The 15,136-nt window shown below is 40.4% G+C and overlaps 2 protein-coding genes across 2 annotated transcripts in view; one reads left to right on the forward strand and one right to left on the reverse strand.

Annotated features, from left to right (window-relative positions):
• Positions 1-893: 893 nt before the first annotated feature.
• On the reverse strand, positions 894-3,162 carry LOC122669780 (F-box/WD-40 repeat-containing protein At5g21040). The gene has a single exon (XM_043866634.1). It carries the CDS (start codon positions 2,763-2,765, stop codon positions 1,074-1,076), a length of 1,692 nt encoding a protein of 563 aa, XP_043722569.1. The 5' UTR covers positions 2,766-3,162; the 3' UTR covers positions 894-1,073.
• Positions 3,163-9,688: 6,526 nt separating this feature from the next.
• LOC122648825 (ELMO domain-containing protein C-like) overlaps positions 9,689-15,136 on the forward strand; it is a 41,429-nt gene continuing 35,981 nt past the window's right edge. Inside the window, exon 1 of the mRNA XM_043842067.1 lies at positions 9,689-9,916. The gene's annotated coding sequence lies outside the window, so the exon portion shown is untranslated. The remainder of the gene's footprint in view (positions 9,917-15,136) is intronic.

Below are 15,136 nucleotides of genomic sequence, written 5' to 3' on the forward strand. Positions count from 1 at the left end.
TGAAAGACAACTGAAAATGGAAACTTTTTTGTTAAATTTTAACCCCCAATACCCCAATAAATGGAATACATATTCACCAAATTTGAATCCTAACCAGACTGCCAAATGGCTGCTATAAAGGATTTGGTAAAAATAATCACTACATCTTGAATATAAAATAAAGGGAGAAAGAACGCCACCTGGTCATGCTTACGCCATAACACAGGGATGTACGAAATGACCGCCACACCCCTGGCCATTTCCAGGGTTGCAAAGGGGGTGGCATCGCACTTCTATGTCAGGGTGCAGCAGCGCTGTTCGCTGCGCGACCGGGTGGCATTCTCTCCCATAAAATAATAAAAAGGTCCCTACTCGATGCAACCCTAAAAAAATGTTTTCCACATGCAACCAACATACTCATTGAATGTTGAGTCCACTCAGTTGACCTTCTGCGTGAAGATCCAATATTAATGTCATGAAAATCTGAAGAATGATTTAAAAGGGTGTAATCATGCCTTAACAGCGCCCCCCCCCCCCCCCTCTCCCCCAACACAAATATCATGCCTTAAACCATCCTCCCCCCCCCCCCTCTCCCCAACAAACCCAGCGGTGTATATCATGCCTCAAACCACACCCCCCCACCCCAAAACCCAAAAAAAAAAAAAACTCAGAGATAACAAAACTAGATTTCTTCAAGGAAAGACAAATAATTCCACCTACTAGACAAATTCATATATTTCTGTGAAAATATTGAAGAAAGAGAGAAATGAGACAATTAGCAGTTAATTCACAAAAACTAAAGTAATTATTCCAGATTGAGGTGAGACACTTAACTTGGTTTCAGGTCTTCTTAGCACCATAGAGAAATGACCAAAGTATCATTCTGTATGCTAGATAAGCAAACAGCCAAATAATGGAAAGGATCCATCAATCAGACTTTAGAAATAGAGAAAAAATTATACTTGAAACTCAAATACCGAGGTGGTTGAAATAAAGCTCGAAGACCATATCTGCTTGAAACATAAGAGTGGCTGTTATGCTACATGACTAATAAGAAGTATTAGTGGCCACAAGGGTACAATGGCCCTGAATTACTAAGCTTTCAACTTCCCACTAACCCCACGCCTTGTATGCCAGACTCTCCTATCACCATTGATTTGGTTCTTCTTGGCAGCAACTGAACATTGATCAGCTCGGCCTCCCTTGGTGTTCATTTCAGTTTGGATTTTTCGCCTCCTCATCCGATTTTCTAACCGAATGCCCTTTAATGCTCGAACCCTCTGTTCAATTTCCAAGGCTTGCGAGAAGTTCCACACCCTGACTACGCCTTCATCACCACCACATACAATGCGATCAGCACCTATGTCCACTGAAAACAGATTGCAACCAAACCCATGTAGCATCCTTTGTGGAGCCTCCACACTTTCCACAGCCGGCCTGTTAATTTTTCGGGGATTTCCCGACCAAGAGCGCTTGCTTGCCTTTAGTAACTTTCTCACATCAATCAGTGAAAGCTTTCCATCACTAGAAGCCGAAACCAGCCAGGGGAACTCAAATGTGAGGGAGTGAACAGGACCAGAGTGAGGGATCCAAGTCGCAACTTTAGTAGCATTAGTATCCATGCAGTGGCTTTTGATCTCAAACATGTGTATTGCCCCATCATCTCCTCCAGTGAACAGAAGATCCCCCATGTTACTACGTGCCAAGGCACTAGTGTTACCAGCATGAACACTTTGAATTATGGTAAGCTGATCCCCACCATCAATGTCCCAGATGTAAACATCCCTGCCTGCCGTGCTTGCGATATTGGATCCACGAGGAACAAGGCTCCAAACCCAATCCCCATGCCTTAAGACTTTCACACACTTCAAGAGAGATCGGTCCCAGACACGAACAGTCATGTCCCATGAACCACTGTAAATCCTCATAGGATCTAATGCAAGGCAAGTTACAGGCCCTTCATGTTCCCACAGACGAAACTCAGAATTATGATTCTGAGAACCTGTAATGTCAAACAAATGAGGAAGACCTTCCAGTGCTCTCCAACACTGGAGGAAGCCATCAGTTCCCCCTGCCACCAAAAGTTTGGTATCTGCGGCAACTGCCCGGATGGTGCAACCCAAGGGACGGGAAGATGCAATTGACAACCCTTCCTCCATGTCCCACATGCGAATAATGGAGTCGTAACCTCCAGTAAATATAAGATTTGCAGAGGTCAAGAGGAAAACCGCACGGACTGCTTCAGTGTGGCCATAGAGAACATCAATACTATAACGACCCATGAAGGTCTTGCTTCTGTACTCCCTCTCTACAAAAAGCTCCTTCCACGATTTCTCATCTGGAAATCCTGAACATGCTGAACCCAATGGCAGACCCCATCTTTCACAATATAACTCCTTCCACCCATAGTGGTTAGATGCAAGCTGGTAGAGGAATGTCGACACACAAGAAACAATACCAAGCTCTTTAGCATCAAGGCAGTGGAGGATTTCTGATAACAAGGCCGGCGGAAGATCGGTAATATTACGTAGTCCATTAGAAGCAGTGCCATCTGATAGAGGAAGTTTCAGACTACCAGAAAATGCAATTCCCTTCGTGGGATGAAATTCAGAACTGGGTTCCGGAATTACAAATTCATGGTTTTCTTTTCTGGAAACAAATCCTGATATAACACAAGGAATAGAGGATCTGAACTGAGTAGGTGCAACCTCCTCGTCCCAAGGATTATTGTCTATAAAATCCAGAGAATCCTTCGAATTTCCAGTCCCCTGGCATTCCAATGCCATAAAAAAGAACAGGTAAAAAATGCCGCTAGAGACAACTACTCCCTTTAAATCAAACAAATATACAATATAACGAAAGACCTAAGTCCCTTTCCTTCGCAAAAATTTCAGAAAACTGAAATCCCTAAGCGTCCTATCTAAAAAGGTAGATACCCAGAAATAAACGCCCCAACTGGTCCCTGCGTCAATAGTGCTAAATACGATCCTCTGCAAGTAATTTCGTTAGGAGTCTCGTCAGAAACATACAAACCCTAAATGCTCTATTAGACCAAAGATAGAATAAAACCCAGAAATTCCGAGAAAGAACCCGATGTACAACTAACCAAAGATCCTCCAAGATGCCCCAAAACCTACAGAAGAGGAGAAGAAACCTAGAATTCAACTCCCCAAAATTATACCCAAAAAGAATCTCCAAAGAGGGGAAAAAATTATGTGCAAGAGTAATTAAATCCACCTGAATCGGAGAAAAGGGGGAAAAAATGGAAAAGAAAGGGAAATCTGTTCCTTTGAAGACCCAATGAAAGAAGAATTACGATTCAATAAAGAAACCCTAGAAACCAATTCTCACATTCAAAGGAACGATCATCGATTTGAAGAGAAATACTGTTTTATGCACCGTACCTCCGAACTTTCCCAGCGATCTTGTAGTTGGATTGCAAAGTTCCCCCACCCTTCCAGCGGTTGGAACTTCGAACTTAGAACTTAAGAAGACAAAATGGAAAACAAAGGAATTGAAAAAAGGGAAGTAGAGAACATTGGTGAAGCAACGAAGGACTTGCTGTTTCAGGCCGTATTATGCCAAAACCAAAAAAATTATGAATTTCAATTCCTTTTAAAGATTAAGCTCTAGATCCCAAACAGGTGGCGTAGATGAGTCTCCACTTTCCCTACGTTCGTTAAGAGATGAACGGTTTATATGCTGGTGGGGTCTTCCTAAACTAAATCTGGACCGTTGAAACTGGATACGATAGGTGAATCGGAAGTGCAATCTTCTCTCACGCTGTCTCATCAAGCCATCAACTAATCAAGTTGTCGGACCGGTTCTGGGTTGAACCTGGAAAGAAAGAGTTGGTTGGACCAGTTATAGCGGTGGATTTACCCAAAGAGGCTAGGGGCTGTCACGTGGAATCGTTATCCTCTCCTGTCCGCTGCCCGGACAGGACCATGCTGTTCCCTCACATGGGGGCACAAAATGACAACCTAACCCCCTGCCCGAACACACTGCCCGGACAAGATTAAGTCGTCATTTCACACCCCCATGTGAGGGGACAGCATGGTCCTGTCCGGACAACGGACAGGAGAGGAAAAAAATTCCTGTCACGTGGGCATAATAAGCAAGCGGCCTTTGGACATGAGTATAGAGTATGGCGGTAAAATAGTGACTAGGCTGGCTTGCCTGGCTCAACCCAAATATTCGTTAGGGTTCACCCAATTTAAGTCTATCTACAAGGGCCCAAAGTGCAGTTCGGGCTTGGCCTGGGCTGGAATCACCCTAAGCCAAGCCGGCTCAATGAATATCAACAGGACCTCACCCATTTATTTTCCAAGAGGGATGATTTGTTTTTTTTTTTTTCTGGGTAAGAGATTGTTGTCTAGTCGTGTAGCGTCTGCACTAGCACGAGAGCCAATAAGAGTACGTGTAAGAGCATTTGATTGGATGAGATTTTTTAGTTCTGGAGCGTAAGTGGTTATTTCGCGTAGTCCTATTTTTGGGCGCAAGAACCACATAACTAATTAGCATTCTTTTTTCTTTTTTTTTTGGGAGGGGGGGTTGGGGTGGAGAGGGTTCGCAAGTGAGGAGTGTACCAACCTGGGCTTGGGCAGTTCATCAATTTAGATACAGATACGAATTAAAATCCTCTGCAATACTAGCGGGGCAGCAGTGCACATCCAACGGCACAGTAGAGGCCAGGTGGCACACATGGCACACATGGCCTCTATTGTGCCGTCGGATGTGCACTGCCGCCCCGCCAGTACTGCAGAGGATCCTGGTCTGGAGCAAGGAGAGAGATAGAGATAGGAGCTGTGGGCATAGACCACACTAGTAGCTCATTAACCACGAATCTCCTTTGGCCGAAGTCTAAATCTCAAGGATTGCAGTCGGTGAGTTAAAAAATGTTTGGTTCCTTGAAAATCCCACCTTCTCATAAGGGAATCAAAATCAAATCGAATCGAACCATTTAAATCGGAACCAGTAAACCGTTTATTAATTGGTGTGATCTATTTAAAAATAAACCGTTAACCCCGTGAGCTTGCTCGGTTGGTTTAGGATGGTGTGCTTCAATTACGGGTTCCAAGTTCGAATCACCATAAATGAAACATTACACGGGGTAAGGGGAGGCTTCGTATAACCGGGGTTTTCCCTTGGGCCTGAACTATAAAGCTTGGTAGGTTCAAGGGTTTCCTCGTTAGTGAAAAAGAAAAAAAAAAAACTGAGCTCCTAGTATGGAATTCCATTTTAGAAATGTGTCTATCCATTTTCAATGCTACCTATCTTAGTGTCTTGGATTTACATTGGACGAGTTTTCTCACATTTTCCAAGTCCTCTTCAACGTTGGTGCCTCTCTAGGGCACAAAAACGGTTGGAGAGGCATAATGTGCACCCAAGCACACATCCCGGTGCACATCATCCCTCTCCAGCTGTAGGACATGCGCTAGAGAGGATATGGATCTTATAAATTTTGTTACTGATTTTGATGCTTCAAGTAAAACAGCAGGTTGGGCAACTCTTATAATTTATCGGAGCAAGTTTATTATTTAGGGGCTTGACTTTGGTGTGGCAGAAGTTGAGGGGAAGTAGATGCCAGAGCAATTTGGATCCTCTACTATCGAGCTGCCTGGCAGGATCGTGCTACCCGGACACGGTGTTGCGTTCAATGGCCGCCTTACCCCCACTCGGGCAAGGCGCTCGGGCTAGGGTAAGGTAGATATTGCACGCAGCACAGTGTCTAGGCAGCACGATCCTGTCGGGAAGTTCGATAGTAAAGGAACTGGATCCGATGCCACGGGGCTCTTTAAAGGGATTGAGGTATGTTGGAAAATGGGCTTCGAATCCGTAGAGGTTTGGACGGCTTCCAAGTTGTTGACTAAATACTTTCCATTGAAGAAGGATGTGATGTGGCTTTGGGAGTTCTTTAAACTATTGCTAGATATTTATTTGGGTTGTACTGTAATTCAATGGCAAAAGTTTTCATGCACGGTTGTGTATGTACACGACCTACATTAAAATGTAGTTAGATTGGCATAAATGCCAATTTGAAATGTCAAAAAATCCTTAGATCCCTTATTTGATGGACTTGATGAGAGAATCTCCCATGTATGAATACCTTCTCCTAATTCTATAATGGGGCTTGTGGGGTAACTTGCTCGGGAGGCAAGGGTTTGGGATTAGAGATATGATGTAATATTCGAGTGTTGGTGACCATCTGTATTCCCTTTTTTTTTTTTGTAAGGCCAAGAAATCCATATGAGGTGGTTAGTGGATGCCCCATCTCTCAATTATAAACAATGTTCGTTGGGAATTGGGACATATTTTATAATGCATAAGGATTCGATTCTCCTTTAAATGAAAATGGAGAAGGAACATTGTTAATTAAGATGTTAATGTATGTTATTGTTTGATTAACTTTTATTAATTGCACCATACATATATATGCTTAACGTACATAGTTTATATAGGCATTTGAATGGGTTGTTTATTTGAGTAGGTATGTGAACCATCTAAACCGCAACCACTAATGATGGGATGGGGAAAGAACTCCTTGCCGTCAGATTGGTTCTCTCTCTTCAATTAGGGGAGGTTGATAAGAAATCGTATCAGATGTTATTCCCCGCTCATTCATTGGAGAGAGAAACTATCCTAATTGAGCTTTAACCTCTCAATTCAAAAAGAGCTCGGAGATAAAAGGGGACTAAGAGATTAACAACATATAAATGTTTTCCAAATGAATCATGGGAATCTAGGGTTTTGCGAGGTAGGCCAGAAAAGAGGCAAGTCTGTACAAAGTTTTAGGGAAAAGAATGGGTATGTTAGTAGTATACTGTAAACTAGTACCTTATGTGTCTATCTCTCTCTTTCTCCCTTCGAGGAATAAGAGAGTCATTTTAAACCAATCATATAGATGGGACCACCACCCTAGATAAAACTATATTGAGTTTGGTACCATTTCTACTATAAGACTTGCTATATTTAGATTTTTACATTTGTTTTTTTAGTAGTTGAAACAAAATTTTCATAAATTTTAAAATATTAATTTGTTGATTAATTTTTGAATAATTTACATAATTGTTTGAGAGAGTGAATTGAGCAAAACTCTCTACAGTGATAGAATGATGATGCGAACAACATCTCTACAAAACATGAACACCAACGATTATGCAACACAGAAAATATAGTGGGGTCAGGTCATGTTGAATAGTCTCTCCACACGAAGCTGTGAAAATAATTTTTTCTAATGAGGACAAAAATGATATTTGATCAAATTTGAGTTGGCAAAGGAAATATTTCCGGATGCATTTAACAAACCAATAGTATCCCTTTGGTTTATTTTGTTCATATGGGCAGTGATGTCTCTTCTTATGTTTAGCTAATGAATTTTTTCGTTTCATACAAAAAAGAAAAGAAACTAGTATCCCTTTGGTGTCAGTCGTATCAGGTGGTTTTGCCTTCAAAGATACCAATAATGTAGGGACTTTAATCCGTTGTTGTAACTGCAGAGCTGCTGTACTCATCGTCCGGCGCTGCAGGTGCCATGTGTGTCATGTGGGGCCCATTGTGCAGACATGGCACCTGCAGCACTGCACGATGAGACAGCAGCGGATAAAAATTCATAATGTAGGGTATTCAATATGAATCGACTGATCTAAGCCAACACTTAAAACTATAACGTAATCTCATGTGAATAGGAAACCTAGAGCCCACCTACTCACAAGATTATAGCTCCATCTAATTTGTCACGTGACAACAAGAAGCTTGGCTGTATAATACTGGGCTGAAATTTTAGCCAGCACCCTAAGTAGGGGTGCAAATTTGACCCTGACGGCTCGAACTCGTCCTGGCCCGCCCTGAGCCCGAATAGGACCTGGGTTGAGATACCTTGGCCCTGAGAGCGGGTTAGGGTCAGGAATTCCCGACCCTGAGTCAGGGTCGGGCTGGGTCAGGGTTGAGGCCTCTGGTTGAGCCCGGCCTGTCCCAACCCGACCCTATCTTCTTCTTTTTTTTTTTTTTCCTCTTCTTCTTCTTCTTCCTAGCCTGGCTAGCCCATGCATCCCCCTTTCCCAAGCCCATTCACCTGCTTTTCCCAAGCCCAATCATCTCTCTTTCTCAAATTCTCCAACCCTTGCATCTCCCTTCCCCCAGATCAGAGCCAATCAAGGTCAGCCCGCCCTGAAGTTGAGGGTGGGTTAGGGTTCAATTTTCCTGGCCCTGAGTTAGGGCTGAGTCTGGCCTGGGCCCTGCTAATGGGACTCAAGGTTGGGCTAGGGTTTTAAAAGGCCCGGCCCAACCCGATCCTGTTGCAGCCCTACCCTCAAGGAGGAGGCTGGCTGTAAGGGTGTCAATTTGGGTCCAAAATTTGGAACTGTCCTGTTAAAACCCGAAAATGATCCGTTCTATTACTAAATGGGATGGTTTTGAGAGTTAGTTTTGGGACTGATTATTAAATGGGATAGGATAGTTTTGAGATGTGTTTCTCAACGGGTCCAAAACCGAAAACCCAATAAGGAACCGGTTAGAGTCGTAACCGTTCAATATGCCTAAATTATTTATATAGGATTAGTTAATATTTAATGGTTATAACTTATATAAGAGTTAAATTGTAATTAGAAAGAAAAACAAAGGAATTGAATATCAATTATTTTGGATTTAGTTGAGTGTTTGTATTCTTATGAATTGATGTTTGATTATTGGGAGAATATTCTTTGTGCCGCAGTGCAGCCTGCGCCAAGGCACATGGGGGCAACCTGTGCAGGGGGCAGGGTGGTCACTGCGCCCACCCCCATGTGCCTGGGCATAGGCTGTGTTGCAGCACAGAGAACAACGTCCCTTGATTATTTTATACTTGAGAATATATTCAATTATTTGTATACTATAAAATTTATTTGTATTGTTAAGAATTTTGTACATATTTGATTGTTCGAAACTTTGAATGCTTGAACCCTTAAGGAAACAAAACCGGACTGTTTCATTATTATACGAGACCGAATCCTAGTTTTGGGATTGACCTTTTTGGGACCAAAACCGATAAAAAACCATCCCAATTCCCCAAAACTGTCTGGTTTGATACCCTTAGTTGGTTGACTATCTTCCTATTTTCATGGATTTTCATTATCTCAAGTGCGGTGCATCCCTCGGTATACCTTTAAAGTACATCGGACGATATACTTCACTTGTTCACTTTTAAAGGTGAACCATCCAATGCACTTTATAGGCGGTGCACCACACTTGAGAGGATAAAATTTCATTTTTCATGATATGCATAGGTTGCTACTTTGTTTTTTTTTTTTTTTTGGGTCGAGGAAAGAAAGATTTCATTTAGGAAAACGAATTACACTCCTGCCGTATATCACATGAGGGGTAACTAAACAGGGATCGGAATTAGGCCAAACAATCCTATCTGTCACGGATTGGGCCCTATTGGCAAGGGTATGTGCTGCTGCTTATAGGGACGGGAAGGGTGAAAATTCATCCTCCCACTAATCATGCTTCCGACACGACTCGAACCGCTAGCTCAGCATTTTGCGAAGGTATATATGCCAATGGAGAAATGCAGTAAAAACTAGACTAGAGACAAGGACCTCTTCTCAACGTAAATATTGGCAACGAAACTCAGAACCCCAAATCCAACTAATAATAACTATACATAAAAGGAAGGGACTTTTCTTTTTTCAGTCGGTGTTGGTGATCCATGGGATAAGATAAATGGATTTCGTATTCGAATCCCAACTTATACTTTAATTTACTTCATTTGCTTCCTTAGAAATTAATATTCTCTCTGTTACATGCCGTGTTCTCTGATTTTTTCGACTTTAATGTCAAAATTGGAGGAGCCGGTGGGGTAGAAACTGGTTTTGGTTTCTGGGTATCAATCAGAAATCTCAGCAGGAGGTCTTGTTCTAGCTGTCGTTGCGAAGAATTCTTTGTATTCTTGTCTTCGCCTTCGGTAAGAATGTTTCTTCGTCTTATTTTGATTTCTTTAATTAAATTTTCTTTATATCTTATTGCTATTCTTATATATTGTTCAAGCTTGATTCCGTCTTTTGTGGTTAGTTTTTAGGATTTCGAAATGGGAATCTTGGTGCTGCAAATATGCTTACATTGTGATTTTTTTGGGATTTGATTTTAAGGGTCGGTCGGAGATGGTTTTGTTAAAATTAGTAGGGCAATAGAATGTGGGTTTGATGGCAATTGGTTCATGTGATTGTGTTCCTTCGGATAGGAGTTTTGGATATGGTTGTTGAGGGGAAAATTGGTTCTTTATATTTTTTCCACACTGTGGTGGGGGTAGACAATGGATGGGGCTTCATTGGGGTTAGTAGTCTGATGTTTAACAGGTTTAAATTTATAGACAAACTATGGAGAGATGGAAGGTAAGTTGTCTGTTAACTCCAGTTTCTGCTCCAGCCCATGGAATTCAAGCAGTTCGTCTGGGGTTTGCAACACTTAAAGAGTTATATATGTTCATGTTCAACTTGTAGTAGTTCATCTTCCAAGGGGAATGGGGAACTTTTTTGCCTCATAAATCATAATAATTCCTAAAATGCTTGTCCGGTTGCAATCATTCTCTTCTTATTTTTGAAACGATCTAATAGCCATTCGCTTGGTTGTTGATGATTCCCTCTTTCTCTGCTACACCCAGATTACAATCCTGCTTGTACTGGGAGGAAGAAGTGCATGTTTCTGTACTTCTCTCCAAGAGTTTTCTCATATCTTGCAAAGCCTAGGTTCTTAATATTCCTTTCTCTAGGTTCTTGCAAACTTAACAAGGATTTTGTCAGCTCCCTCACCACACCCCCCCTCCCAAAAAAAAAAGAGGGCTTTTGTCTGACTCACACCTCCATCATTTTTCCCCCATGACAAAACACACAGTCAACTTTTCTTCTTCAGTTCTTCCTATCCTTTGCCATTTTATTTTCAAAAGTATCTATCACATGCAACAGCAGCCCAGCTCCGGCTAATATCAACACACCTCCTTCAATTTATTCTCTGGTCACGTCCGGGAATATGCCCTAATTTTTCAATAATTTGTGATTTCGGAGTAGAATCTTTTGCTGAGTTTCACAATTCCATCGACTAATAGGCTCATCAAATGAATCGTTCGTACAATTGAATGATCGATAAAAATATGAGTTAATATATGTTTGAATGTTGAAAATATCATAAAAAATCTTAAAACTTCTTTCGTAGGAATAATTTAACGCATAAGACAAAAATGAATTGTTACAAAATCTCCGCCCAAGAGCGCACTTGAAAGACCAATATGTTGACTTTGGTGGATTGTGCTGATCTAAGGGGCCACTAGCTACGCTTGTGGAATTGGTTTGCCCAATAACGAAGGTCATCAATGATAAAACGGGAATGTACCGGTCCTTTGAGTGCCCAGAAAAACCTTTCTTTGAATGAGAAAGCAAAACAAGGCTTGTTCCCGGTCACAAAGGAAAAAAGAAGATGATGTTGGTAGTCTTAAAATAGCCTCACATTAGGAAAGTGGGGGAAAATATATAATTTTGAGTTTTGATTGAATAAAGTATGCCAAGTTGTATGATGGGTTAATGTATAGAAGAGGAGCTCTAATGCATTACTTTGACCTAAGGTTTAAAATTTTGAATTTTTTTATATTGTTTGTGCTTTTTCCATTGGAAGTTTAAAAAGTTCAAGGAAATTTGTTCAGGATGTTTAGAAATAATTGAAAAATTGGGGAAATTGGGAATTATTGGAAAGAGGCAGAATTTTTAATGAAACTCTTTGGCACATGGACTTAAGCATCGTTATTTTTTTCCTCTCTCTCTCTCTCTCTCTTTTGATAGGTATTAACTTAAGAATGATTGCACTCTTTAACTCTTAAGACTCACGAAATATCGAAAGCATCAGTAGGAATGGACGAGGACTTGCACATTTATTGTCTTGTTTAGTTTCTTTGAAGAAGATATGATATATGACAAGGAAATGTACTTTATATTTTTCTTAGTTCAAATAGTTATACTGTACATAACATGCTAAAACACTTGCATCATGGTATCTATAAAACGTTGTTTTTTCTTGACTCTGGAGTATAGGTCATCATTCTTTAATATTGGGACTTATACCATGGGAAACATTGCTGTTATTCATACCAATAGGTTGTACTTCAAGGAATCATCACCATTTAAAATATTCTGTCTGTTAATATGGATGTGGTTGTGTATTTCTCTATCCAGGATTTGCTTATGATATTGATTGCTTATATTTATTTTGTATTCTCAGATGGTATATTGGGTACTAGAATAATATCGTAAAGTTATAAAACATATGACTACAGAAAGTCTCTTTCTTTTCATTACTAATAATTTTTAGAGCAAATTACATGCACCCCCCTGGTGTTTGAAACAATAACAGAACACCCCCCGTAGTTTCACCTTTTACGTATAACCCCCTGATGGCTCATGGTGTTAGTGAGCTGTTAGTTTTGAAAGTGAAAAAGACAGTTTTACCCTTTTACTTTAGTGACTTATTTTAAGACCATTTTACCCTTATTCCCATTCTTCTCCAACAAACGTGAAAACCCTAAATCAAAGCTGGTGTTCTTCTCTTCAGATGTTCAAGCCGTTTAGCTCCTTCAAAACATGGTACCATTGAAAACCAGTCTGTAATTCGATTTGCATCTCCATATTTCTCACATTGGGTCTCCAAAACCAGACCCCTTTATCAAAGCCCTAGATTTTTCTCTCTTGAGTCATCATCTAATAGTCGTGATTCCAGTGACGAAGCTCATGGTTCATTAGATGCTTCATCACCTACTGACAGAGGTGCTGTTCTTCATGAAAAAACTGGTTTTGTTTCGCAAGAATCAGAGTCTTCTTCAGTCCTGGGAATGCAGTGTTCAATTCGGTCATCAGTATGCTTTCTAAAGCCAGGGAAATGGAGGAGGCCATGGAACTGTTGAAAGTGATGGAGAGTAGGGGGCTAAGACCTGATGTGTACACTTATAATGTGAATGAGTGGTTACGCACAGGGTGGTCATATGGAAGAAGTGTGTAGAGTTCTATCAGAAGCGAAAAAGAAGCATTGCAAGCTGACCCCTGTAACTTACCATATACTAATTCAGTAATTCGTGGGACGTGGGTATTGCAAACTTGAGGAATTCGATAAGGCTCTGAAGTTGCTGAGTGAGATGAAGGAATTTGGTGTAACTAGCTTCAAATTCTGATGAGTATAATAAGTTGATTCAGTCTCTTTGCCTCAAATCCTTAGACTGGAAGACATTAGAGAAGCTCTTGAATTTGTTTATCTATCTTTCTTTTTCATGGTAGCATCCTATACGAGGTCAAATATATATTAATATGATTTAAGTCCTGAATGTAGCTTTTGGTGAAGCTGGGTAAAGAAATTCGAGTAGTTTTTTTTTTTTCTTTTCCATCTCTTTATGCTTTTTATTTCTTCGTTTTTTTGGTTTAGTTTGGATAGAAGGCAAAGTAACTTGATCAAGTGGACATAAAGGTACCTTTTTTACCATGACTTCCAACTCTATCTTGTTTAATAAACCCAATAGCAGCAGCATCAGCACCGGCGATGATAAAGATACTTCGCAGTTTGCCAGAGAAGAAAGGGATAGAGGGAGATGGGTTTGGGCTATGATTATGTTCTATAAAGGTAAAATTGTCCATGGCAAAAATTGAAGGGTAATATAGCCATTTTCAAATATTTAACTACACCTAACGGTTTAAACTTAACGTAAGGGCTTATTTGTAAGCCTCCCAATCATCCAGGGGGGTGCACGTAAAAGGTGAAACTACGGGGGGTGTTCTGTTATTGTTTCAAACACCAGGGGGTGCATGTTATTTGCTCTAATTTTTATTGCATCAATAACTCAAAAAGAGATAATTAATATATTTAGTGCTTACACACCCCAAATAGGATTAGATGAAAGCACTAAGAAACAATTTGGGAACAAATGGATGATATAATTCAAGGAATTAGTCGAAATGAAAAGATTATAATAGGAGGAGATCTAAATGGGCATGTTGGAAGGGATAATAGAGGCTATGAAAGAATTCATGGAGAGTTTGGTTTCAGAATTAGGAATGAGGAGGGGTCTTCAATTTTAGTTTTCGTTGTGGCTTATGATTTAGCCATTGTAAACACATGTTTCGAAAGAGAGAAGTGAATCTAATAACCTTCAAAAGTGGACAATATAGTAGCCAAATAGACTTCTTTTTAACTAGACGAGCTGATAAGTTATCATGTAAAGATTGTAAGATTATAACAGGGGAAAGCTTAGCCACGCAACATAGATTAATCACCTTAGATATGTGTTTTAAAAACCCCAAATTGTAGGAGATGTGGGATTATTTGCCCTAGGATAAGATGGTGGAACTTAAAGGGTGAAAACTTAAAGACATTTATTGATAAATTAGTATCACATGAAAGGTGGAATTTAGATGATGACCCTAATATAATGTGGAACAAGATGGCTGCTTATATTCGAAATACAGCTAGAGATGTTCTAGATGAGTCTAAAGGAATATGAAACTCATCTAGGGAGACTTGGTGGTGGGGTGAGGAAGTTCAAACAATCGCCAATTATCGCTAAGAAATCCAGTTTTAAAACTTGGCAAAGGACAAAAGATGAAGAGGATTTCAAAAGGTTTAAATCTAATAGAAACAAAGTTAAGAAGATAATTGGGAAAGCAAGGGCTATGAAATATGAGGATCTCTATAACAAGTTAGGCACAAAGGAAGGGGAACAAGATATCTATAAATGAGCTAACTGAGGGAAAGGAAGAGTAGGGATTTCTACCATATTAGATGTATTAAAAGTGAGGATGGTAATATTTTATTAAACAGTGAGGATATTAAAGGGAGATGGACTAATTATTTCTAGAGTTTACTAAATGAAAATAATACAAGTAATAGTCTCTTACAAGGGTATAATAACCATCAAACAACTACAAATCATAGATATATATGTGAGATTAGGGTAGCTGAAGTAAAAGAAGCCTTGGAAAAGACAAAAATAGGTAAAGTAGTAGGTCCAGAGGGTGGACCTTGGTGCAACGGTTAGCCTGCTCCATTGTGACCAAGTGGTCACGGGTTCGAGTCTCTAGAAACAGCCTCTCTACGAAGTAGGGGTAAGGCTGTGTACACTATGACCCTCCCTAGACCCCGCAGTGGCGGGAGC

Source organism: Telopea speciosissima, chromosome 1 (genome assembly GCF_018873765.1).
Source record: "Telopea speciosissima isolate NSW1024214 ecotype Mountain lineage chromosome 1, Tspe_v1, whole genome shotgun sequence".
Taxonomy (NCBI): Eukaryota; Viridiplantae; Streptophyta; class Magnoliopsida; order Proteales; family Proteaceae; genus Telopea; species Telopea speciosissima.

Bases quoted from the DNA above. Each gene is read 5' to 3' on its own strand.
- LOC122669780 (XM_043866634.1), bottom strand. From the start codon at position 2,765: ATGGCATTGGAATGCCAGGGGACTGGAAATTCGAAGGATTCTCTGGAT.